Here is a 27,970-nt window from a genome sequence, read left to right on the forward strand (position 1 = left end):
ATTTTAATACGACTTTAATGTTTATTTTCTAGATTTAATTAAGATTATGAATCAGAATCAGTCTCCAACTCCACTGTAAAGTTTATCTATTACTTCTTCTGCTCAGGCACCTGCAAATTAAAACAAAATTGTAATGCTTAAATAAAGTCATATCATCTCAGCACTAGTTACATATGCAGAAGTCATGTTAATCAGCAATAAAAAATGTATGAAATTTTCTTCACTGCACTTGTGCTTCCCTTACTATCGTTAAGCCATGATACAAGATAACTTTGCACTTACTTGTCATTTCTGGCAAGTGGATGGTGCAATCAGTTTGCACAAAGATGAATTTATTTCATCCAAATATTTCATGTGAATAAAAATTCCAAATGGAGGCACTTGTCCGATCAGACAAGATATATGCATATTGTAGTTAGCTGGACTCTAGCTCTGATAGTCCTGGGCAATAGGATAAGCTGATTTTGTTATCAGTTTAGAAATGCATCCGCTTTGCAAATACTATGCTTTAAAAGACGAAACTGAATCCAATATTGATGAAATAAGAGTCATTTGGATTACCTTGTTTTTTATCATTCTGCGTTGGTTGGGTGCATATTTGAGGGTCTCTGATATGGTCTCTTCCATTCCATTTGCCTTTGCTTTGCCATTAGTTTTCAAGCAGGCTTCTGCAAGAGTAATACAATGTTTTAAAATAAGTTTCACAACAAAGGATGCATTGCATTTTTCTAAATGCCAGCAATAATCAATGGAATATTTTTAAAACATGTACTTTGAAATGTGTCTCATGTTACTTTATCAATTCATTTAAAAATCTCTGGCAAGTCACATGAAAAACACAATTTAAATCAAGCCATACTTACTTATCAAAACCTGACATATCACAAGCTCTTGAAATGCTTTTTTCCCTTTAGGTCCCTTTGGACTATACTCTGGCCAGTCTTTTTGTTTTAAGCTTTTTCATCATCCTGCGGACACTATCCCCAATTGTAAACCTGCCAAGGGAGCTCAAGTAGCATATCTGAAAATAATAATAATAATAATATTACTATTTTTTGATTTTGATATTATTATTAGTAGTAGTATTTCATGATCGATGTGACAAAATATGCTTGTATATAGTTATTTTTTGCCATGGTTTTGCAGGAAAATATAATTTCTCTAACTTGAAAAAAATTTGATAACATTAACTATGCAACACAATGTACTAATAGCAATTATAAACCAAATTAACCACCGTGAATCTATTAACTTCATAAATGACATTCACTCAAGGATTGAATTAAAGTAGCCACATAATATGTAATAGTGTATATGTAGTAAAATACCTGTTACATGTTCATCTCTAAACATGTTTTGGCCTACATCCGTAAGACAAAACAGCCGACCACTACATGTTCACCCCACCCCCAAAAATAATTATACAGGCACTGCAGAACTTGCATAATGCATATTGAGGTTCACAACAGCAAATAAAGGTTATAACAGTTTTTTTAAATAGAAAATAAAGCCCCAATTTACCATCTTCTTGGAGAGTTTGGGATTCTCCTCCAACCTCTGGCAAAGGCCCTCTAGTTCCTCCACTGAATCACATGGCATTGCAAGAATTTCTTCTCTATATTCTGTGTCTGGGCCTTGTGTATGAACTTGGAGGGCCAGCTGCTCCAACAAATTCTCAATATTTGTGTCCAGTTTCATAAGTACATTGAACTGGAAATCTGTAACAGATTTGTGATGAAATTAGTTTTGAAAGATCAAGATCATTATTATAAACTCCTTAAAAAGATCTGTACAGTGAACATGGGTTTAACAATGAAATATATTTATGAAATGAAATACATGGTTTTTGTACAGTTTATATGAAAACTTTTCCCTATAATCCTTTATTTTTTTATTCCCTGGATATGTTGTTTCACTGCTGGTGTCTGTAAAGTCTGCATTCAATGTAGATGGTTTAGGCGTCTGACTTACACAAGACAATGGTATACATCAGAAAGAAAAATAAAAAAAACCAATGGAATGATGAACAGTCGACACATCAATGAAAAACAATTCATTGTTTATTTGCACAAATAAGTCTTGAACAGTATGTTTTATGACCTATAATTTAATTAATTAACATCTCACAATGTTCTGAAATAACAGTATCTAAGCTACAAGAGCTTGTGCTTTCATGTCATAATCTTCCATTTTGCAAACAAATTTTGATGTTGAATCAATGTATATGACCTTAGCATTGAACACTAACATTCAAAATGTCTACAAGATGACAAGACTATTATCAACTGAAGTGACAACAAACCAATGAGTTTTACGTGCATTGAACATAAGCATTTTTAAATGCTACAAAATGTGTTTTTAGTGTATGGCCACAAATTACCCAACATTTTGTCAAACATAAAACAGTTCTACTACCTTAGATGAGAATTAAATTCATAAATACAGTGTATAATTGACCTACTCGTATTTAGAGAGCTGTAAATGAAATAAGAGATTATATAAAAGTCAACACCTGTAGTATTTGTTTCATTACTCTATAATGTACATTTTTTTCCATCCTCAATACTTACTACTTGCAGAGGAACTGGCAGAGAGAAATCTTTATATTCTCCACTCCAGAGTGGATGGGGATGGTGATGGTGTTGTCCTTCTGGATGCAGCTAAGAGTATAAAGATTATCACTACTCCTTAATTGCAGTAAAAAAGAAACAAAGAAATCAGACTGGATTTTTTGGCATGTAAACAAAATGCATACTGGTTGCAATGACCACTGTATATAAAGCAGTGATACAATATATCACAAAATGCATTCTTTTTTAACAGAACATCTAATTTCATATATACAGCATCATGAGTAAGTAAGTACTCTTAAACACATCTTATTAAACAGACAGAAAAATGATGAAATTTATACATACTTTTGATAAAGAATTTCCAGTTGTGGCATGGTATAAAAGCAATTGATAAAAAATAAAAAGAGACCAGATCAACTAAATAGAACATACCAGCAGGATAAGAGGAAATCTTGGAGTCTGCAAAATACTCTCCATTTCAGGAGGTTTTGGATGAGATGGCTGACCAGAAAGGTTTCCACTTGAGATTTTCATCTTTAAATAATCATCCTAGAGTGCACCAAAGTCATGTGAACTTGATCCAATTCCAACATTACTGCTGCTTGAGTGCTTAGATCCAGTATTGCCTTCACTAACTGATGTTATTAATACCTCTCTCTCATCAGCATAATTTCCATCATTTTTCAAAACTCCCATTGTAAAACCTCTGCTGAAGAAACTAACACTACACCACAAGGATTTAAAGAACTACTGCCCGGTTTCTAATCTCCAATTCATATAAAAAATCTTACAAAAGGTTGTTCAATCCCAGCTTGCATCTTGTCTGAATTCAAACAGTCTTTTTAGCAATGTACAATCTGCATATCGCCCTTGCCACAGGACACAAATTGTGTCTGCAAATAGATTACACTCCAGCCCAGTTGATGTATGTTGTGGTGTTGGACAGGGGTCTGTTCTTGGACCTGTTCTCTACACTCTATACACTCAGCTGCTCTCAAGTGTCATAGATCATCATCCAGTGTCTCACCAATTGTACAATGATGACACCCAAATATACAAATCTAGCCACCAAACTGAAGTTGATGCTACCATCCAAGGTGTAGAGATGTGCATTTCTGATGTGAAATCATGGATGACTTGTAACAAGCTGCAGATGAATGATGATAAAACTGAGGCCATTCTGATTACAACACAAAGACTTTCTCATTCACATCCTTTACCTCACATAATAAATATCAGCAACACCAACATTAAATTCACACAATCAGTACAAAACCTAGGTGTTACTCTGGACAGTACTCTCACATTGCACCAACATGTCATGAACATATGCAAGGCTGCATATCTTGAGCTGAGACGCATCAGCTCCATTCTCAGATATCTTTCAGTTGATGCCACTAAAACACTTGTTTGTGTGTTCATTACTACTTTCAAGACTGTACTATGGTAACTCAATTCTGTCTGGTTCATCTTAATATCTACTGCAGAGACTTCAAAAAGTTCAAAACATAGCTGCTTGGATCATACTTAGAGTACCACAATCAGAGCACACCTCCCCGCTGCTCTGTACCCAACACTGGCTATCCATTCGATCCAGAATCAAACACAACATTAGTTCTCTGTGCTACGTTTCACTGACAGACTCTAGTCCAACATACCTATCCGACCTCACCTATGTGTACACACAAGCAAGATACTTACACTCCTCTTCCGACAATCATATACTCATTATTCTCACTATGAAAACAAAGTCACATGGACAGCATTCTTTTGCATACCAGGGCCCAGCAACATGGAATGAATTGCCCACTGAACTTAGACACAAAGACGCAGTGATCCCATTCAAGAGTGCTCTCAAAACTACTTATTCTGACTACAAAAACAAACTTAATGACTTAATAATGTTAACTACCTTAAATATTCTCAGCATGTTTTTTATGTTTTCTAATTTCATGGTGTTTGTTTTTGTAATCATATCATTGTGTATGTTTTTATGTTGTCTAATGTTGCAAAGCACTTAGAGCTTCTAAAGATTAGGCGCTATACAAAGTCCTCATTATTATTATTATTATATTTAGCTTGGATGAATATTTTTTTAAATCAGTGGCCATAACTAAAAAATGGGATTTTGTTTTATGATCATAAAAGTATGTTGGACACCATCCATGATGTACAATGCTGTCTGACATTTCTATGCACCTAAGGTTTCCATCTCAAATATTAAAGCAAAATGCATACCGAATTTGACAGATTGACGAAAATAAAAAAAAGCAATGCTTACCATTTGAAAAGAGGCAATTGTCACTAGAATATTCTATTCAAATTGATATTAATTTTGGACACAGGGGATACCACCCCCATGTTTTCCTGACTCGTGATATGTCGGCCTATTCTGTGCACAGCTTTAAAAGATGTAATGTTTATCCATCGAGCTATAGAAATGAAATACACTTACTGTAGACTGTTTCTGTCAGCAGTTAAGTTGAGTAATTAGGTCAGGTTTATAGCTAGTTTACAAAATTCAATGTAGAATGCCAATAAATGACAAGATATATTTTTGCAAACTAAAGTGATCTTGAAAAAAGATTAGTAAAGTTTAACATTTTATAAAAAATAAGCTATTATGTGGAAAAGAAACAACAATGAAATAGGATGCAATGTGTTTACGTCTAGTTTTGGAAGGTACCGTCTCTAAGGTACCGTCATAATTGTACCGTAGTTTAATGGGTGGAAAGGCCATTGAAAGGTAAGGGCAGTGCGGAGACCATCGAGTATGTTCCAGAAGAGCTGAATCTTTGTAGATACATAGATCCATTTGTAACTTCAGTCCGCAAGCGAAACACTGTACTTCGTATCCCAATCCTGACTCAGGTCCGAAGTAGACAAATCCTGTTCTAGCTAAAACATACGAAGAAGGTAATCCTTCCCTATCCGTAGGCCATTTTTGAAACGTGTCCAATCGACGGGCACAATCACAACAGTCAGGTAAGAAGACTGGAAAATGGTAGGGTTTGAACTTGGAGTTCTCACTGGATTTCTCACTCGATTCTTGCTGTGGCGAAGTCATCCTTCTGGTGGGTGGCTATCCTCTTACAACCAATGTTTTATACCGACATGTCCATACGGCAAAGTAAAGTGGGTGGGAAGCCGCACTCGCTTCTGCTACACGATTTGATAGACTTTTTCCAAGGGTCGACTGACGATGTGGTGTGTGGGTAAACGTACAATCTTGTTGGGTTGATAGGTGGTCACTTTCTCTAGACTGCAAGGCTTCTTTCAATACGCCAAAGTTGACCACTCGACTGGTACGATAATTCAGAGTAAGTCCTTTCACTTTACACTTCGTGTGCACTTCTCCTTGTTTGTCCCAGTATTCGTAGCCGTAATTTTTGGGACCGCCACTGACGAAACTTAGAATCTTGTCATCGGGGTGCTCGTCTGTCCAGGCTCCTAAACGGTCTCCTTCGATGTCAGGGTGCTGTTGACTCGGGTGATCGATATAAATGCAACTGTCCATGTCAAAGTACAAGACACGTTCCCCTAACAGTTCTAAAGCTTCGTACAATTTTAAGCGAGCATGAGCTGTCATGTAAGCTGCAATGATGACATTTCCAAAGGGGTCATCTTCTACAAAGTTCAGATCTTCTTCGTAATTCACCAAGATCAAATCCTCACGAACGACGTCCACGTGTTTCATGAATTTGGCTTTGTCGTGAATCATCTGAAAGTAGCGGGAAGGTTCGGTCAAATACTCCATCTTGGGTAAACACGGTCATTGTGCCATTTTACCCCACAAGTAATTTAACATCACTTTGGCAAACGATCGCCTGCCTTCGTTTTTCTCAATGTGATCTTAAGTAATGCCTTCTTGTGCCCAGAATTTCTCTCTGAATGTCTTTTGGTCTTCGGGAGTGTGACACCAGGACAGATAGCCACTGGCTTCTTGCTCAGTTTCAAAAAGGCATCCACGTAGTCTGCGAAAATGCCTTTCTGCGTGGGGTCACCCTTGTGGAATTATTGTGTCTTGGGAAAGTGGCAAATTTCGTACACTTCTAACAGTTGGTATCCCATGTTCAGAGCTTTGAACAATTCTACGCTGACCCATGTCCCCGTCAAGGCCCGTTCTTCCTGGGTGTGATGACAAGGTTGATCTTGGTTGCACGTTTCAGCACAAGTACGGCACAAATTAAACATAAGTTTGCCTTGGCAATGGCGAGGTAAGACGGGATGGTATAGGTTCGTGGGAGGCAAAACTTTGCACTTGATCAAGCCTTCGTATTGTCAAATGTTTTTTAGGTCGATGTGTTCGGTGAACAATTGTGGGTGCCCTGCAGAAAGCAACAATATTTGCACACGTAGGGATACAGTGAACACACGTCCAAGTATTTGATTTCTTCTCCTTTCTCTTCGTCAGCTTGGTACAGCAAACAGGTGGCATTGGTCCTTCCTCCGTACAAACTATCACTTGGGTTCAGGGGGTCCATGAACTGGTAACTTTCCATGAGGCGTTTAAACTCGGGATCGGTGTTCAAACGGTGATTGTATTTGTGTTCCCACATTTCCACCACTTGGTATCCTTCCTGTTCTAACTTTAGGCGTCGCTGACAAATGGCCTGGTACAAGTCTTCCATGGTTTGTTGTAAGAACTGATTTTTAGTGCCGCGGTCAGGGTAACAGACGGGACATCCGTGAAATAAGCAACCGTTAAACTCGTACATGATCTTGGGGTTTTCTAAGTCCCAGCCATCGACCGAATGCATTCCGATGATCTTTTCGCCCTGTCCGTTGCGGGCATACTGAATCCATTTGTCTTCTTTGTCGCACAAGTAATGCAACCAGCATGGGGCTTTGACCGAGTATTGACGTTTGACATAGTTGGTCGTTTGAGGACTGATGACAGCCACAGTGTTTTCAAGCATGAATCGTTGTCGGTAGACTAAGGAACACGCTTTGGCAATGGTGCAAGCCTCTTTTAAATGATCAACCCCTCCGTGTTCCATGAACAGTTCTCGAAATTTTCCACAGCATCGCCGTAAAATGTCCACGTTGGAACAACGATACTTTAGCATTTCTTCCTGAAAGTCGAAAGGGTCGGAGGCGTGAGCCTGGTACCAAGCGTAGAAAGTTTCTCGTTCGGTACGCATGTTGTCAGGGTCGTAATAGTGAGCCTGAGGCAAGTGGGGTAGAACGGCGTGTTGATTGGCTTCTGTATTGAAAAAGTGTGGAAAGTACCCTTTAGCCATTTCTGTCATTCCAAACATTTTAGGCATTCGACTCAAAGGCATGGCTAAGTAGCTCATCGAATCTTTAAACTGCACTTGTCCCACTTGCATGAAAATGATTTTGGCTCTGTTCAAAGTGATTTTAGGACGCTCGATGCCACGTTCCGTATAACATCTCAAAAGAAACTGTCCATCGTATCCGGAGAAATTGTGAGCCATCACCGTGGCATGGTGATGACATTCTCCATAATAATGTTCGATGTCCTCTTGGCTCCACGTCTTGTCAATGGGGTCTAAGACCCATTGTGTGAAATCGGCTAGTGTGTTCGGTCCTTGAAAGATTTTTTCACGCCCTCCAGGAATCTTACTGCAGTGAGGGCAATAACTCAAGATAGGTTCTTGAATCACTTCTCGCACGCTCGATGAGCCACGCAGAAATTAGGAATGTGAATACCGGTCTCTTGCATGCATTCGAAATCGAAAAAGATGAAATTGCCTTTCTTCTTCTTGTGACCATCCTCTTTCTCTGGTTGGGATTGGTATTTTTGCATGTAGCATTGGTGTTCCAAGTCCACGATGCAGTGACAAATGTGACATTTTTTCTTTCCTGAACATACGTGTGCCTTGGTACTGTTGATACATAGACCTTGTCCACATATTGGGCACAATCTCAGGAGTTGACAAGCACATTTCTTCTGTGAACCTTGCATCTTCAGATGTTGTTGGTAACAGGCAGGGCTGACAAATGTGCGCAGACAAGCAGGACAATGCACTGGTTCTTGCCCTTCGCTCAGACAGGGTTGAGAGGCCAAACATCCTGAGCATTTCGATCCACAATGTTTGTGTTGCTCTCGATTATTATAACCATCATAAGTCACATTTCTCACAGTAATATTTGTATCCCAGGAATCCAGTGATAGTGGTAATGGTATCGAAATGGTCATCGTGATGATAGAGGTGAATCCATCCTTAAAGTCTTTCCCTCGAAACAACAGAGACCCACGCACTTCTTGAGGGTGCACTTTCAAGGTGTATCGTGGAGCTAGGGCATCTTGCAATTTTTGCATCTCAGGAATGCCACAGGATGTGTCTTTGGACAGGCATGCTTGTTGTAACAGAAGTTCTGCTTCATTTCGTTGTTTGGCTCGGTTCGATTTTCGAATGTTCTCCCAGGCTCTTTTCCATTCTACCGTGTCGTTCTTGTCGGCATAAGTTCATCCCACCACGATGGCTCGGGCTAAACACATGTGGTCTTGAAAATTGTTAATTTGGACAAGACTTGTTTTGGTAATGCGAAGGTTGTTGACCAATAAGGTCTTTCTGCATTGTCCGGTCCCTTGAGGAGGAGAGACGTGGGTCATGTCCAGTGTGGCTTTTCCATCGGTGATGTCAAACTGGTCATTAGATTGTTGCACGTGTTGAATTTTGTCCATGACTTTGGAAGTGGTCAATTCTGCAGGGCTGCTAAACTCGATCCAAACAGGGGATTTCAAGCCGTCATGTTGTATGGAAAGTCTCAAGCGATCATCTTCTTTGGGTTGACATTGTCGCTTGAGTGTGGTGAGCAAAGAATCCCACATGTCGGTGATGAACCCTTCTGCTTTCTCTAACAGTACTTCAGACTTGAAATCTTTAAACTTCACTGTGTATTTGTAAGCCGTAGTTCTAAATTTTCTAGAGGGACGCTTTTCCGTCTCTCGAATGTCATAGTACTTTTCAGGGTTGACTAAGGGTGGTAAACTTTGTTTAGAGGGTTTGGATTCTGGTTCACTCATGTCCTCTTCAAAATCACTGGCATGAATTTGTGCCAAGACTTCAGCCCTGGTACGAGGCGATAGATCACGTTTCTGCCTCTTACTTTCTTCTTCTTTCTTCTCAAATGAATTGGATCATTTCATCTCCATAGCAAAAAGTCAAATGACTAAAGTTTAAACACCATGGACTAATTTATAGTCATAGCAGACCAGCGTATATAAAGACTATGTGTCTTGTCTTTTCACTATTCATTTCACTCTCAAACTGAGCACAACGATGGAAGAGACTACCAAGATCGAACGTTTCATCAGAGCTTTGCGAGGGGTCGTTAGAAAATTCTCTTCAGACCAGCCGAGGGACTACTCTCCTTCCTTTCAAGATAAAAGTCAAGATACTTGCTATATCTGTCAGAAGAAAGGGCATTGGTCTTCAGAGTGTCCAGACCATCAAAAAAGAAAAAAAAGGGGTTAGAAGAGACAAAAGTCAAGATACCTGTTATTATTGTCAAGAAAAAGGACATTGGTCACCAGACTGCCCAAAAAAGAAACAAGAGGAGTCAGAAGAAGAAAGGGATTCTTCAGAGGAAGAGGAAGAAGAAGAGGAAGAAAACAGACAGATGAAGAAAAAGAAACAGGAGAAGAAAAGAAGGGAAGAAAGTGAGGAGGAAGAGGAGGAAAAGACTATGACGGTGAAGAAATTAAAAAAACAGAGAGTGAACAATGAGACAGAATAAGTCTATGAACTTTTTAAAGTGCTCTGTTGTGAATTGTGAATTGTAAATATTTATAAAAGAATAAATTAATTATAAAAGGTAAGTGTCTTTGGGTTTTGATTTTAAAATAAGAACCTACACTCACGCACACTCATACACAGACAGGTACTATTGGGTAAAATGGTTTTTTTTAGTTATTGGCAATTGAAAGTCTATCTCTTTTCGAGAGACGTGGATGGCCCTGAAAAGGGCCTTTTTTGGTGTAAGGGGTGAGTTTAAACAATCAACTTTAACTGTCTTAAGCCTTTGCCATGGCCAAGGCCTACTTCTGGACTGCGTACTGTTGATGATGATTTCGTTGAAATCACTAAGGGTGGTGCAGTAGGCGTAGTCACAGGGTTGGAGTGTTTAGCTTGGGAAGGTCGTATTCTCTTTGGCCGTAATAAAGAAGTCTGATACATTGTTTCAGACTTCTTAACTCCGCTAAAATGTCTAACAGTACCGTGACCGTTTGATTTTGACACCCTTGTTTCTTTGCTGCTGCTTCTTCTTCTTCTTGTTTTTTTCTTACTTCTTCTTCTTGCTGCTGTTGCTGTAGGAGAAAAGCTTGTTCCGCTTCCTTTTGCTGTTGTATAAATTTCTCCAATTCTTCTTTCTGTCTCTGTCTAAAATTTTCCATGTGCGGTAATGAAGGAGAAGGTGACGAAGGTTCAGGAACAAATTCTTGCAAGGTAAAAAAATCCACAAAATCCCAATTCACCTCTTCTGAAAGTAAGTCTGGGTTCCCTTGGGTAGTCTCCACCATCAGTGCACCCAAACTGATCGTTTTCTGAGTTTCCGTCATGTTGAAAAACTGTCGCTTAGATTGACTGCGCACAGGCGCTAGCGAATCTATATAGACTATGTGACGTCACAGACTGCTCTCTTCGGATTGGACGTGGGCTGACTGAATTTTGTAACGCGTGTTTGGATTGGTCAACAAACTCAATCCGTTTCAATCCTTCCTCCCCCTATAAATAAGTACAGTTCACTGCATTCCTTCACCTGTTACTCAGCACCCCAACATGTGGACCGACGTACAATCTTCAACGCTTGTGTCTTCGATGATGTTCCGGACGGACATATCAATGTATGTCCGATCCAACTGGACAGTTATCCACAGGACAGACACCAACCTGTGGATGCGAAGAATCTTATGTGGAGCATCAAGGATGCCTCAAAAGAGTCTTAATCTATGGTCCTGCAGTCAGACGCAGCCTAAGGTCAAGAAGAAGATGTCACAGATGCCCTTTATGTTAAGGATATATTAACATAAAACCAAAGGCCCTTTTCAGGGCCATTCCTATCTCTCGAAAAGATCTTGACTTTCAAATGCCTACCCCTTTTTTATTTATTTGTTTAAAAAAATAATAAAAAAATAGAGACCCCTCCCTGTTTCAATTTTCGCCTGTTCCATTTTCATAGACCCATCAGGTCGGGACCTTATTAAAATAGGGTCCCGACCCTGTTCCATTTCCCCTAGTCCCAAGACAGTCCCACGATTTATTCCCCATGTTCAATTTCCCTTGTCCCTAGAGTGAATAGTTTTTTTTCTTTCTCCCATGTTAAATTCCCCTTGTCCCTAGAATGGATATTTTTTTTTCTCCCATGTTAAATTACATAGTCCCCAGAGTGGATATACCCTTTTTAACATGGAAGTTCCCTAGTCCCTAGACCGTCCCTATTCACTACTACCATTGTCATTACCAGCTTGAAACCCAATTTAATGCCATTTGTATAAATTCATTTCAAATAAATATTATGATATAGTTGAAGTGTAAAGTCAAGCAAGTATTCTGTTTGCAGATTTTACATTTTAGATATTATGGTAAAGTCATATTTTCTCTTGTTTAGTAAACTTTATTGCAACTGGTTCCAAAATAGTAAATCTTATTTAATGTTCATTCACCAGAATAGGTATTAATACAATCCCGAATTAACTGTACGGTACTAAAATATACCCTGATCTTGTGTGAGATTGTAATATACAGAACTATACCTCAAGACAACAATAATATATTGAACTTATATTGTATCAAGACTGTCATGGTTATGAACTCCAACTTTATTCAGGTTTTTTCATAATAAATGATCATCTTGTGCTATGGTTGAAAAGAAATCAAAGTTCAGTTTAACTCCATTCTCTCCACATTTGTCAGTTGTTAAGAGGCATACTCATCCTCAGTGTTATAGTAAAATGTAATCTTATTTGGATCAATCTTGGTGGTGTAATATATGAATGGAGAAAGAATATTATCATCCAGATTAAAATATGTTTTATTCAGACTCTACTAAAATTTTTAGTTGGATATGGGTTACGGAGCCTGATGTGTACGAAAACAAAGCAATGTGTACCATGACCTTTTAAATTTAACATTTTAAACTCCTGCAGAAGAAAGAGATTTTTTAGATCCATTAAACTGTATTAACAAAAACATTTCTTCAGTATGATTTTCATTTACTTAGTATTGACAAAACTCATATTTTAAAGTTGTTGTTTTTTGTGTTTGGTTTGGCCTTTTATGGTAAACCAACACAAGTAAGTTATTTAGTGCCAAGGCACTTTAAGTATAGTGCCTTGCCCAAGGACACACCATGGTAGCTAACCCAGGTTGGTCTGATGGTAGAATTTGAACCTACCTTATTTCACAGGTCCAGAAAGCTAACCACTGAGCCACTACAGCTCCCCATCTTATAGTGGAATGCTGGTATACTTTATGATCAAGAAGGATGGGTTGAGGTATGCATGTTGCATCTGAAAAAAGTGATGGAATTTTTGTTTACATAATATTTTAGTCATACAATATGAATCATTTTCTATAGATTTAAGATGTATCAGATCAAGTTAAGAAAAATCATATATTCTGTTTCCTGGGAATGTACTAAAATTCACTGTTATTGTTTGATTTTTTGGTAGTAAGCTTACTTGGTATTTTTTTCTTTTTAACTTGAATACCTAATTTGTTAACATCCTATTCTAAATCTTCATAGTTCTGTCTATTAAGTGACAACTGTTGATTCATGTAGGGAAGTTTTTGTTTACATCTTTTGATTTTTGTGATTCTGGAAGTTGCAGTATTTGTTGTTGTATTATTAACCATTTCAGTAATTTAATGAATGCAGAGTATACTGTTCTATAAATGAAATTTAAGTGAAAATAATGTAAAAGTATGTTTCACTGCAAATATAAATTGTTTAAAATAATATATCATTTATCATATGACTATTCAATTGTGGTAACTAGTATTCCATCCAATATCTATATATTAAAATATGTCTTTTCATACAGCTGGTGATCATTTAGATACAAGTCCAATTGAACATAATCAAATTATCAATGCAGGTGTTTTTATTAGTAGTAGTATTGCAAGTATAAGTGTTAGTATTAAGATTTCATATACAGGTATGATAAGTGTATCATAATAGTAGTAAAGTGGGGCACATTAGGGACAATGGGACTTAGCATTAAAAAGACCCCTGGGTCAGATTAGGGACAATGGAAATTTAACATGGAGAGAAATCGTGGGTCACTTTAGGGACAATGGGAATTTAACATAGAGTTTGGGTCTGTCTAGGGACAAGGGAAATTAACATGGGGAATAGAGTTTGGGCTTTTGGGATTTTTTTTAAAAAATGTTTAAATTTAAATTTAAATTTAAATTTAAAAAAAAAAAGGGGGGTAGGCAATGGAAAGGCTATCTCTTTTCGAGAAATATGGCTGGCCCTGAAAAGGGCCTTTGGGTTTATGTTAATGTATTCATTAACATAAAGGGCACCGCATTGATCTTCTTCTTGTCCTTAGGCTGCGTTTCACTGTAGGACCGTAAATCAGGACTCTTTTGAGGCATCCTTGTCTTTCTACGTAGATCCTACGTATCCACAGACTGGTGTTTGTCCTGTGGACAACAGTCCACTTGGATCGGACATACATGGGTATGTCCGTCCGGAACATCATGGAAGACACAAGCGTAGAAGATTGCACATCAGTCCACATCTTGAAGCGACGAAAACAAGTGAATCAATGCACTGAACTGCGCTTATTTATAGGTAGAGGCAGGATTGAAACGGATTGAGTTCATTCACCAATCCAAACACGCGTTACAAAATTCAGTCAGCCCGCATCCAATCCGAAGAGAGTAGTCTGTGACGTCAGTTGGTCTATATAGATTCGCTAGCGCTTGTGTGCAGTCAATCTATGCGACAGTGATTCAACATGACGGAAACTCAGAAAACGATCCATTGGGGTGCACCAGCAGGGGAGACTGCCCAAGGGAACCCGGACTTACTTTCAGAAGAGGTGAATTGGGATTTTGTGGATTTTCTTACCTCGCAAGAATTTGTTCCGGAACCTTCGTTACCTTCTTCATTACCGCAAGTGGAGAATTTTAGACAGAGACAGAAAGAAGAATTGGAGAAATTTATGCAACGACAAAAGGAAGCGGAACAAGCTTTTCTCCTACAGCAACAGCAACAGCAACAAGAAGAGGTAAGAAAAAAACAACAGCAACAACAGCAAGAAGAAGTAGCAGCAAAGAAACAAGAGGGTGAAAATCAAACGGCTACGGTACTGTTGGACATTTTAGGGGAGTTAAGAAGTCTGAAACAAATGTATCAGACTTCTTTATCACGACCGAAGAGAATACGACCTTCCCGAGCTAAACACGCCAACCCTGTGACTAAGCCTGTCGTACCACCCTTAGTGATTTCAACCCAATCATCAGAAGTAGGCCTTGGCCGTGGCAAAGGCTTAAGGCAGTTAAAGTTGATTGGTTAAACTCACCCCTACACCAAAATAAAAAGGCCCTTTTCAGGGCCACCCACATTTCTCGAAAAGAAATACAATTTCAATTTGCCAATAACTCAAAAATAAACCCCACCCATTTTACCCTTATAGTACGTGTCTGTGTATGAGTGCGTGAGTGTAGCTTCTTATTTTAAAATCAAAACTCAAAGACACTTACCTTATATCATTCATGTATTCTTTTATCCATTTTTTACAATCCAATTCACAATTCACCACAGAACACTTTAATTAAAAGTTCATTGACTTCTTCTTTCTCCTTGTTTAGTCTCTCTGTTTTTTGAATTTGTTCACCGTTTTTTCCTCATTTTCTTCCATTCTTCTTTTCTTCTCCTGTTTCTTTGCTTCTTTTAAATAGAATTGTCTTCTTTCTTCCTCTTCTTCCTCTGAAGAATCCCTCTCTTCTTTCGAAGAATCCCTCTCTTCTTCCGAAGAATCCCTCTCTTCTTCTGAAGAATCCTTCTTTTCTTCTGACTCCTCTTGTTTCTTTTTTGGGCAATCTGGAGACCAATGTCCTTTTTCTTTACAATAATAACAGGTATCTTGACTTTTGTCTTTTTTAGCCCCTGTTTTTTTTCTTTTTTGACGGTCTGGACACTCTGAAGACCAATGCCCTTTCTTCTGACAGATATAGCAAGTATCCTGACTCTTATCTCGAAAGGAAGGAGAGTAGTCCGTCAGCTGGTCTGAAGAGAATTTTCTAATGACCCCTCGCAAAGCTCTGACGAAACGTTCCATCTGGGTAGTCTCTTCCATCGTTCTCCTCGGTTTGAGAGTGAAATGAATAGTGAAAGGACAAGACACACCCTTTTTATATACGCTGGTTTGCCATGACTATAAATTAGTCTATGGTGTTTGAACTTGAGTCATTTGACGTTTTGCACTCAAGATGAAACGATCCTATTCATTCGAGAAGAAAGAAGAAGAAGAAAGAGGCAGAAACGTGATCTATCGCCTCGTACCAGGGCTGAAATCTTGGCACAAATTCATGCCAGTGATTTTGAAGAGGACATGAGTGAACCAGAATCCGAACCCTCTAAACCAAGTTCACCACCCTTAGTCAACCCTGAAAAGTACTATTCCATTCGAGAGACGGAAAAGCGCTCCTCTAGAAAATTTAGAACCACGGCTTACACCTACACGGTGAAGTTTAAAGATTTCAAGGCCGACGTACCCTTGGAGAAAGCAGAAGGGTTTATCACCGAGATGTGGGATTCTTTGCTCACCGCACTCAAGCGACAATGTCAACCCAAAGAAGACGATCGCTTGACACTATCCATAGATCACGACGGTTTGAAATCCCCTGTTTGGATCGAGTTTAGCAGACCTGCAGAACTAACCCCTTCCAAAGTCATGGACAAGATTCAACACGTACAACAATCTAATGACCAGTTTGATATCACCGATGGTAGAGCCACACTGAAAATGGCTCACGTCTCTCTTCCTCAAGGGACAGGACGCAAAAAAGGTCCTACTGGTGAACGACCTCCGCAACACCAAAAAGAGTCTCGTCCGAATTAACAACCCTCAAGACCAGATGTGCTTAGCCCGTGCCATCGTGGTGGGACGAACCTATGCCAACAAGAACGACACGGTAGAATGGAAAAGAACCTGGGAGAACATTCGAAAATCGAACTGAACCAAACAACGAAATGAAGCAGAACTCTTGTTGCAACAAGCTGGCCTGTCCAAAGACACACCCTGTGGCATTCCTGAGATGCAAAAATTGCAAGATGCCCTAGCTCCACGCTACACCTTGAAAGTGCACCCTCAAGAAATGCGCGGGCCTCTGTTGTTTCGAGGCCAACATTTTAAGGACGGAAAATACATTCATGTTTATCATCCCGATGACCATTTCGATACCATTACCAGTATCACTGGATTCCTGGGATATGCTTATTATTGTGAGAAATGTGACTATGGTTATAATAATCGAGAGCAACACAAACATTGTGGATGGAAATGCTCAGGATGTTTGGCCTCTCCACCCTGTCTGAGCGAAGAACCAGTGCCTTGTTCGACTTGTCTGCGCACGTTTGTCAGCCCTACCTGTTACCAACAACATTTGAAAACACAAGGTTCACAGAAGAAATGTGCTTGTCAACTCCTGAGATTGTGCCCTACCTGTGGACAAGGCATACTTACCAATAATGCCAAGGCACACGTATGTCGAGGAAAGAAAAAATGTCACATTTGTCACCACATCGTGGACTTGGAACACCAATGCTACGTGCAAAAATACCAACCCCCACCAGAGAAAGAGGACGGTCACAAGAAGAAAGGCAATTTCAACTTTTTCGATTTCGAATGCATGCAAGAGACCGGCATTCACATTCCTAATTTCTGCGTGGCTCATCGAGCGTGCAAGAAGTGCATTCAAGAACCTATCTTCAGTCATTGCCCTCACTGCAGCAAGATTCCTGGAGGGCGTGAAAAAATCTTTTGGGGACCGAACACGTTAGCCGATTTTGCCCAATGGGTTTTAGACCCCATCGACAAGACGTGGAGCCAAGAGGACATCGAACGTTATGGAGATTGTCATCGTCATGCCACGGTGATGGCTCACAATTTCTCCGGATACGATGGACAGTTTCTTTTGAGATACTATATGGAACAAGGCACCGAGCGTCCTAAAGTGACTTTGAACGGAGCCAAAATCATTTTCATGCAAGTGGGACAAGTGCAGTTTAAAGATTCGATGAGTTACTTGGCCATGCCTTTGAGTCGAATGCCTAAAACGTTTGGAATGACAGAAATGGCTAAAGGGTACTTTCCTCACTTTTTCAATACGGAAGCCAATCAACATGCCGTTCTACCCCATTTGCCTGAGGCTCACTATTACGACCCCGACAACATGCGTACCGAACAACGAGAAGCTTTCTACGCTTGGTACCAATCTCACGCCTCGGACCCTTTCGACTTTCAGGAAGAAATGCTAAAGTATTGTCGTTCCGACATGGACATTTTACGGCGTTGCTGTGGAAAATTTCGAGAACTGTTCATGGAACACGGAGGGGTCGATCCTTTGAAAGAAGCTTCCACCATTGCCAAAGCGTGTTCCTTAGTGTATCGACAACGATTCATGCCTGAAAACACCGTAGCTGTCATCAGTCCTCAAACGACCCACTTTGTCAAACTTTAATACTCGGTCAAAGCCCTACGTTGGTTACATTACTTGTGCGACAAGGAAGACAAGTGGATTCAGCATGCCCGCAACGGAGGGGGCGAAAAGACCATCGGAACGTATTCGGTCGATGGCTGGGACTTAGAAAACCCCAAGATCGTGTACGAGTTTAACGGCTGCTTATTTCACGGATGTCCAGTCTGTTACCCTGACCGTAGCACTAAAAATCAGTTTTTACAACGAACCATGGAAGACTTGTACCAGGACACTTGTCAGCGGCGCCTAAAGTTAGCACAGCAAGGATACCAAGTGGTGGAAATGTGGGAACACAAGTACGATCACCGTATGAAAACCGATCCCGAGTTTAAACGCCTCATGGAAAGTTACCAGTTCATGGACCTGCTGAACCCGAGGGATAGTTTGTACGGAGGAAGGACCAATGCCACCTGTTTGCTGTACCAAGCCGACGAAGAGAAAGGAGAAGAAATCAAATACTTGGATGTGTGTTCGCTGTATCCTACGTGTGCAAATATTGTCGCTTTCCTGTAGGACACCCACAATTGCTGACGGAACACATCGACCTGAAAAACATTCGACAATACGAAGGCTTGATCAAGTGTAAAGTTTTGCCTCCCACAAACCTATACCATCCCGTCTTACCTCACCATTGTCAAGGCAAACTGATGTTTCCCTTGTGCCGTACTTGTGCCGAAACGTGCAACCAGGACCAACCTTGCCATCACAGCCAGGAAGAACGTGCCTTGACGGGAACCTGGGTCAGCGTGGAATTGTTCAAAGCTCTGGACATGGGATACCAACTGTTAGAAGTGTACGAAATTTGCCACTTTCCCAAGACACAACAATACCACAAGGGTGACCCCACGCAGAAAGGCATTTTCGCCGACTACGTGGATGCCTTTTTGAAACTGAAGCAAGAAGCCAGCGGCTATCTGTCCTGGTGTCACACTCCCGAAGACCAAATACAATTCAAAGAGAAATACTATGAACAAGAAGGCATCTCTTTAGACCACATAGAGAAAAACGAAGGCAGGCGATCGTTTGCCAAAGTGATGTTAAATTGCTTGTGGGGTAAAATGGCACAACGTCCGTGTTTACCCAAGACGGAATATTTGACAGAACCTTCCCGCTACTTCCAGATGATTCACGACAAAACCAAATACATGAAACACGTGGACGTCGTTTGAGAGGATTTGATCTTGGTCAATTATGAAGAAGATCTGGACTTTGTACAAGACGACCCTTTTGGAAATGTCATCATTGCGGCTTACGTGACAGCTCATGCTCGCTTAAAATTGTATGAAGCTTTAGAACTGTTAGAAGAACGCGTCCTGTACTTTGATACGGACAGTTGCATTTACATCCATCACCTGAGTCAACAGCACCCTGACATCGAAGGAGACCGTTTAGGAGCCTGGACAGACGAGCATCCCGACGACAAGATTCTAAGTTTCGTCAGTGGTGGTCCCAAAAATTACGGCTACGAATACCGGGACAAACAAGGAGAAGTGCACACGACGTGCAAAGTGAAAGGACTGACTCTGAATCATTGTACCAGTCGAGTGGTCAACTTTGGGGTATTGAAAGAAGCATTGCAATCTGGAGAGGATGGAAACTTTAAAGTGACCACTTATCAACCGAACAAGATTGTACGTTTACCCACTCACCACATCGTCAGTCGGCCCCTAGAAAAAGTCTATCAAATCGTGTACCAGAAGCGAGTGAGACTTCCCAATCACTTTACGTTGCCGTACGGTCACGTTGGTATTGGTCTGTATACGAAAAGGAACCCTAGGCAAGATCGATAGTTCATTGTTCATTGAAGTAACTTACCATGTCGTTGACGAAGAAGAAACCAGATTGGTTAGGAGTCAAATGTTGGACATCACCGAGACCAGGGTTTTGAGGCTTGGACACAAGAGGTGGCCCAGTATGCACGAGAGTTATTCAAGGAAAAAAGTTACTTTTCAACCTGTGTTAGTGACGGTGCCAGAAGAACCCGTCATCCAGGACAGGACTGTCGTGGACAGGCCTGAAAGACCCTTTCGGGAGGACACTTGTGTGACCTTACCCCCTACTAAAGAACTGGTTAGAACTTTACCCAAAACATGTTGTACAGACACTTGTGTTTATTCCACGTTCATGGTTATCATGTGCCTTTTATTCTTGTACCCAAACGTTTGATCGTTGGTATCGTCGAGAATACAGCCTTCAACGGAGCTGCCGAAAAAAATCCTTTCTACTTTCAACACTTTGTCGTGTCCAAAATCGAAGTCAGTCGCGATGGCAAGACCTTGTGTACCCGACCTTTCAAACCTGACTTTACCAAGAAGAATTACTTGAGATCGTACTTGTCCCTGTACGAAGCCACCGGACAGTTAGGAACCAATACCAGTCACGGTATTACGTACGAGGATTATGCAGGAGGCTACGCTTTGTGGGCTTTCGATTTCACTCCAGACCAAGGCAGCGACGAGGGACATTTCCACCCTATAAAATCCGGCCAGATTCGTGTGGAAATTCAGTTTAAAGACCGAGACCCTGATGAAACGGTGAACGTCATCCTGTATGCAGAATTCGATAATACCATAGAAATCAACAGTTTGAGAGAAGTCATCCTAGATTACTAGAAACCATGGAAGACTGTTATCCCTCTTTACCTAGTGGAGAAACTTTTAGTGTTGCATTGTTGTTAAAAAATGTTAGAGTTGTTGTTTAGTGTTAAGTGATTTTTGAATAAAAAATGTTGTGTTTTGAAAAAAATGCCTTTGTCTTTTGTTTAGCTATAAGAATGTTGGATTGATGCTCTTTCATTTCTTATTATCCCTCTCATGACACTCACTAAACGTTGCGACTCAAAAACCGTGTGGGGGGTGTTTTCCTTCACGTCCGCGCTTTGACTTTAAGAACCGAGTTGTTTCCAGTCTAACCATCCATTGTCGACTCATCCTCCTAAGAAGATGTGCTCCAAACTAGCTAAACTCAACGAAGCCTACGTGAATTTGCATAGGGTCAGACACAGTCTGATACCGAAGCCAGAAGAAATAGAGAATGTGAGAATGTTAAAAATCACTGAAGACCTGATAGAAGAGCTCTTCAGAGAAGAAATGAACAGGGAAAAAGAAGAATGGACAGAGAAGTACAGACTTCAGAGACAGCAGCAACAACAACAACAAGAGCAGCAGCAGCAACCTGAAGCTGACAGAGGCTTTGTCGACTGTCGTATCGACACCAAAGAGTTCTTCTTCTCTTTCCGAAGAAGCAGACCTATCGCCAGAAAGTCTATCCTCAGAGGACATCGCATTCTTAGAAACTAAAAAGAATGCCATAGCAAACAAAAAAACCAGCCCTTTTAAGGGCTACCCAATACTCTAGAAAAGAAATAACAATCGATTTGCCAATGTGTGTAGGTAGAGTAGTGTGAAAATAAACACTAACTCTTTTTTAAAAAAATGTGAGGGTATGTGTTTGTGTGTTTGTGTTTGTAAGTGGTTAAGTAAGTTGGTATGGATAGTAGATTAAAATGATGTCTTTTTTTTTTTTGGTGTTTGAGGTGTAAATTTGGGGTTAGATTGGATTGCTTTGCGTATGTGGATAGTCTATTGAAGTGATTTATAAAAAAATTTAAAATAGTGATGGGTAGCATAAAAAAGTGAGTGAGTGTTTCTTTTAGGTCCGTGCGTTGTTGTTTTTTTTTTGGTTATGATCTAGGTAAGATCAATTTTATGTTTTTTGGGGGATGTTTTCCATCACGTCCGCGCTTTCACTACAAATTGAAACTCGCTGGGCAGTCTAGCTACCCTTGTTGATTGATCAACACAAGAATGAATAGCAGAATAAGCAAACTTCTTGAACTCCAGATACATCTGGAATATGTCAGGCGCCTGTTAAATGAACTGGCCGCGAAGGCTATAGTAGAAGAGGAAAGAATGAAGAACGAAGAGGAGGAGAGAAGACAGAGGGAAGAGGAGGAAAAGAAACTAGAAGAGAGGATGTCGTACAATATTCCCGAGACAGAGGATTGGGGTGTTGAAGCGAATCATCCTCCCTCTGCGCTCCCCAGAAGAAAGGTGAAAGGAGACTGGGGAAGAAGATGCGTGTGTGGCGCCAGGCCAGGAAGGTGCAACCATTAGATAGGTGCATCTGGAGTTCAAAAAAAAAAAAAACAGCCCTTTTAAGGGCTACCCAATACTCTAGAAAAGAAATAACTATCGATTTGCCAATGTGTGTGTGTGTGTGTGTGTGTGTGTGTGTGTGTGTGTGTAGGTAGAGTAGTGTGATTATAAACACTAACTCTTTTTTCATAGTGCGAGGGTATGTGTTTGTGTGTTTGTGTTTGTAACTGCTCACGTAAGTTTGTGTGAGTGGTAGATTATGGGTTTCTTTATTGTTTCTTAGCGTATATGAAGAGTATAGTTTGGGTTTTGTAAGCGCTCACGTAAGATTGTGTGGATAGTAGATTATGGATTTTGTTAATTGTTTCTTAGCTTATGTGGAGAGTATAGTTAGGGTTTTGCAACCGCTCACGTACGATTGTGTGGATAGTAGATTATGGATTTGTTTATTGTTTCTTAGCGTATGTGTTTGTGTGTTTGTGTTTGTGTGTTTGTGTTTGTACCCACTCACGTACGATTGTGTGAATAGTAGATTATGGATTTTTTATTGTTTCTTAGCGTATGTGGAGAGTATAGTTTGGGTTTTGTAAGCGCTCACGTAAGATTGTGTGGATAGTAGATTATGGATTTTGTTAATTGTTTCTTAGCGTATGTGGAGAGTATAGTTAGGGTTTTGTAACCGCTCACGTACAATTGTGTGGATAGTAGATTATGGATTTTGTTAATTGTTTCTTAGCGTATGTGGAGAGTATAGTTAGGGTTTTGTAACCGCTCACGTACGATTGTGTGGATAGTAGATTATGGATTTGTTTATTGTTTCTTAGCGTATGTGGAGAGTATAGTTTGGGTTTTGTAAGCGCTCACGTACGATTGTGTCGATAGTAGATTATGGATTTTGTTTATTGTTTCTTAGCATATGTGGAGAGTATAGTTTGGGTTTTGTAAGCGCTCACGTAAGATTGTGTGGATAGTAGATTATGGATTTTGTTTATTGTTTCTTAGCGTATGTGGAGAGTATAGTTTGGGTTTTTATTATATGAAATGAGAAAGTATAGTTTGGGTTTTATTATATGAAATGAAAAAGTAGGGGGATGTTTTCCTTCATGTCCGCGCTTTTCGTATAAGAACCCACAGTATTCGTCGTTCAAACCATTCTGCAAAGAATAAAAAAAGAAGATGGCTTCTAACCAAATGGACAAAATGGAAAAATTGCAATTCGTCCTCGACAATTTAGGAATGATAGAGCAAATGTTGGTTAACCTAAACGAGGATCACTATTGTTATAGTCCCCATCGAGTGAAGATGGAGATAAACAATTTACGAAAAATGAAGGTAATCATCAGTGATCTGTTGAAAGAAATAAAGGAGGAGAAGGAGGATGAAGAGGAAAGGATAAGGATGAGAGCATGGAATGAAAAAATTGAAAAAGAAGAAGAAAATGAAAAGAGGAAGAAAGAAGAGGAGGAAGAGAAGAAGAAAGAAGAGCAGGAGAAAAAAAAGAAAGAAAAGAAGAGAAAGAGTGTTGGAGATAAAATAAGAACTTGGTGGAGAAAAAGAAGAAACTAGAAGCAGAAGAAGAAGAAGAAAACCCAAAGGCCCTTTTCAGGGCCAGCCATATTTCTCGAAAAGAGATAGCCTTTCCATTGCCTACCCCCCTTTTTTTTAATTTAAATTTAAAAAAATTTTTAAAAAAATCCCAAAAGCCCAAACTCTATTCCCCATGTTAATTTCCCTTGTCCCTAGACAGACCCAAACTCTATGTTAAATTCCCATTGTCCCTAAAGTGACCCACGATTTCTCTCCATGTTAAATTTCCATTGTCCCTAATCTGACCCAGGGGTCTTTTTAATGCTAAGTCCCATTGTCCCTAATGTGCCCCACTTTACTACTCATAATGTTTAAATGATGCTCCTTGTTACAACATAAAATATGTTCATTGAAACAAATGGTTCACTGGTAAATTGGCAGCAAAGGTCTTCACTGAATTATGTTGCATAAACTATTTTACAATAAAACATATATGATGCATCTCAATTATGATGAATGTGAGGAGGAGGATTAATAATAATGCAGTTTAAGTTATCTTCATAACGTAAGTTCTAGCAGATGTGTAATTTTTATGTGGTTCATCATCAGTTTGAAACTGGTCTATGATTTCTGGATCTGGACATATCTGGTCCCCTGCTGTTGTGCTGCTATGGTCTTTACAGTTCATTAGGATATCAGTTACACTTGGTTTACATTTAGAACCCCATGGGATGGAATGCCCAGTTTGAAACTGAGAGAATGGTTAATTATCCATAATATAACTCCTGCAGTTATTATTAGGTTTGATATCAAGGTCTTTCTTTAAAAGCTTTCCAACTCAGGTTCTGTTCTACCATACAGATAAATAAAGTCAAATTCAAGGCTTTCAGATTTGTCCAGTTTGTTTCATGTGTTGCGGCAGACAGACTGTATATTGCCACTGTACCATATAAATATCAGTGCTTAGTCTGCTCTCAGTTGCTGTGGTTTGATTAGTTACAAGTGTCATCACATGTGACTAACTATTGACCAATGTAATGAAACTTGTATAATTAGAAGGCTGTATTAAAAAACTCTAAAGATCTTAAATGTGTGCTAGAGGGTAGGGTTAGCAGTTATACTCCCAATTATGTTTGTGATGAGCAAAAGCAGCTGCACAAATTTGAGCTTTTAGTTTGGTTCTGGTAGGGTCAAAGGATGCAGGTACATTTTACATTCATTTTTTACTAGAAATAGCTATTTTCAATATTTTTCTGTGACAAGGCAACTAAAAGAATCAGTATGTGCCTTATGCATGAATAAAGTTCACTAGTACTATAACAAATTAGCATACTTTTCATCACCCCTCTACCATCAAGATTTTTTTATATTTACCTCTGTAGCAGACACAAATAAAAGTTGGCAGCTCATTTGCAGACTAAGTTACGCATATGATCTCCAATGCTCATCTAACTGTGACAGGCAGTCACCAACAAGCCAACCTATTTCCATGCCTAACTCAAAGTAAATCTGAACCACATTATACATTTAGCTTATGTGTAAATTTATACATGCTAGGCTTGTGATAATTAGGTTCATGCCTTCTACCTTAAAAATTAGAGGGATGTCAAAATACGAAACTATCCAGTGAGACCTATGATGTTAATTTTAATCCCTATGGGATTTGTGACATAAAAAACCCAAATGCTTTATGTATTAAAAGGTAACTAATGGGGGCAGGATCTGCAGTGACTCAATGGTTAGTATGCTAGACTCCTGATAAAAATGTTTGTGTTAAAATCCTGTTATCAAGTCAACCAGGTTACCTACTGCAATGTACCCTTGCCTTACTCCAATTCCCTCAGTACTCAGTAAACAACTAGTGTTGCTGTACATACCAAAACCAGTCCATATTGATTTTACATATTTTACTAAATCCTGACAAAAATAATTCTCTAAATAAAGAATGATTAATATGTGATGGTCTCGCATGTAATCAAACTCTTCCAAGCTTTTAATGATATGAACCGATTTATCAATGTTTATCAAATTTGCATGAAAAACTATTTTCTTATTTGTCATCAAATATGTTCAATGTTTTGATCATATAAGCATTTCTGCTACATTAGATCAAAATAATCTTTTTGTCAGAAATAGAGCCCTTATAGTATTTGCAAGGTCAACCAATCAGATGCAGAATTTGAGTTTAATATGAATGAATATTTTTTTTTACAAAATTGCTCTTTTGCTATATCTTGATGAGATAAATCTATTCACCAAGTCTGATAAAATTAATGAGAAATAGTTTTAAGAGCAGTAGCAAGAATGGCTAGTGAGATGTAGAACCACCACATTATATGCATAGATTTTGCTTATAGCCTCAGACATACAAGCAAATAATTAAACAAGTCAGATCTAAATTGGATCATAAACACTGTTGTGCAAATCATAAGAAACTCTGCCAATCAGATGCAAGGTCACTTCACTACCATACCTTTATCACACTCATAATAAGCATCATTGTGAAACTTGACTATATAAGCCCAATGGCCAAGCATGATCAAACTTGAATCAGCAGTAGTGGTTATAACCTCATGTATTTGTATGCATCTTCACTTCTTCAATCTAGATCTCATTTATATAAGCATGTATTCTAAGTTTAGTAAAAACTGCACTACATGTATAAATATTGCATGCGGTGGTAACATACTCAGATGAAAGATCACCTTATTATTATTAATGGTTAACACTCATCAAACTTCAAGGACAACTTAATGATTTTAGCCTATATTGTGGAAGTATGGCTTTTAGGCTGGTTAAAAACTCAACTAATCTTATACATGATCACATGTATATACTTGGATTTTGCTCATTATTAGATTTATCCAAGATGTTGATTTAAGCCCAAAACCAAGTTTTATATAAACAAATTGATCAGAACTATGGACTCCAAAGTAGCTAATTTCTTACTGTTGAAAGACAGAAGGGGATGTGAAATAAATAACACACTCTGGACCATTACATAAACCCACAGCCTTTTGACCAGTTGAGATAAAATATCAACAATAATGTTAAATAAGATTTATAAATTATGTTTTCTCACATTACCTCTAGCCCTTTTCAACATGGATGGTATTTTTCTTCCACATATGTCAGCTCTTAATTAGTGGCCCTTTCCCATCATGAATGTTGTAGGTGAAACTCTCAGAATTAGGCTTTTTAATTTAGAAGAAAAAAAAAAAACTATTGGTCTGCATAAATCAATGTCACCATTTCTGTATTAGATTAAAATACCATGTGTGTGTGTGTGTGTGTGTGTGTGTGTGTGTGTTAATTTTAGAATTTAAGCAAACTTGTCTCCATGTGTTTATTTTAAAACTGATGATGATAACACATAACAGGTTCAATGGATAAAATGTTATTTCTTACTTCTTACAACTGCTCATTATATCTGAATTTACATTCAATGTTTGTTTTAATTAACATATTTGGGATAATGGGCAAATTATTTATTTTGTAGTTTATCATTATATCATTTACCAGTCTTTTATCATTCAAATATGTAAAATATAGTACCATTATACTGACTTCATATTCTATATGATATCCCAGCAATACATATTAAGCAGATAAGTGCAAATAAAAATGTTCAGAATGTAAAATTTACTCCAAGCTCAAAGAAGATCAGCAAAAGATAATATCCAACAAATTACCAAACAAAAAGCGAAGTTAACGCAGTTACCTTTATTATGATGTCTCCAACACCAACGGTACTGTACAGCTACGTCTTCTGAGTTTTACCGTCATCTTGTCTTTCAAACCAGAATTAATTTCTTGAGCTCTTACAAAATGAAGAAACTTTTAAATACTATAATTTAAGCAGCTTCTTTACATGCCATCAGATAAATTATGGCACAGTGTTATGTCTGTCAGCAAAACGCAACTTCACATTTGGACGGCGCGATGTGTGGGCATCGCCGACACAGCAACTGACATGAATTCTCTATTAGCAGACAATGATTCGGAATAAATCCTTCGCAAATCTAAGATTCTCGATTTTTCATAGTTCCACTTTTCATTGTTGCATCTGTTTGATTGTACAATT

At 38.9% G+C, this 27,970-nt stretch overlaps 1 protein-coding gene across 6 annotated transcripts; it reads right to left on the bottom strand.

Annotated features, from left to right (window-relative positions):
- On the bottom strand, window positions 1–27,958 carry LOC149771645 (uncharacterized). 6 transcript variants are annotated; one of them, XM_089948266.1, is made up of 7 exons: window positions 26,974–27,958; window positions 12,942–13,056; window positions 2,571–2,687; window positions 1,522–1,718; window positions 864–1,021; window positions 562–668; window positions 1–110 (listed from the first exon to the last, which is right to left on the bottom strand). In XM_089948266.1, coding segments are annotated over exons 1-4 (252 nt in total). In that variant the 5' UTR covers window positions 26,993–27,958; the 3' UTR covers window positions 1–110; window positions 562–668; window positions 864–1,021; window positions 1,522–1,717. The 6 variants fall into 6 exon arrangements, with proteins under 6 accessions (XP_089804392.1, XP_089804389.1, XP_089804391.1 ...); XM_089948263.1 differs by having other exon boundaries at window positions 26,974–27,926; XM_089948265.1 differs by lacking the exon at window positions 26,974–27,958 and having other exon boundaries at window positions 12,942–13,314.
- Between the last annotated feature and the right edge of the window lie 12 nt (window positions 27,959–27,970).

This window comes from Sinohyriopsis cumingii, unplaced genomic scaffold (assembly GCF_028554795.1).
Source record: "Sinohyriopsis cumingii isolate HCF-2022 unplaced genomic scaffold, ASM2855479v2 utg001747l, whole genome shotgun sequence".
Lineage (NCBI taxonomy): Eukaryota > Metazoa > Mollusca > Bivalvia > Unionida > Unionidae > Sinohyriopsis > Sinohyriopsis cumingii.

Bases quoted from the DNA above. Each gene is read 5' to 3' on its own strand.
- LOC149771645 (XM_089948261.1), bottom strand. From the start codon at position 8,014: ATGGCTCACAATTTCTCCGGATACGATGGACAGTTTCTTTTGAGATGT.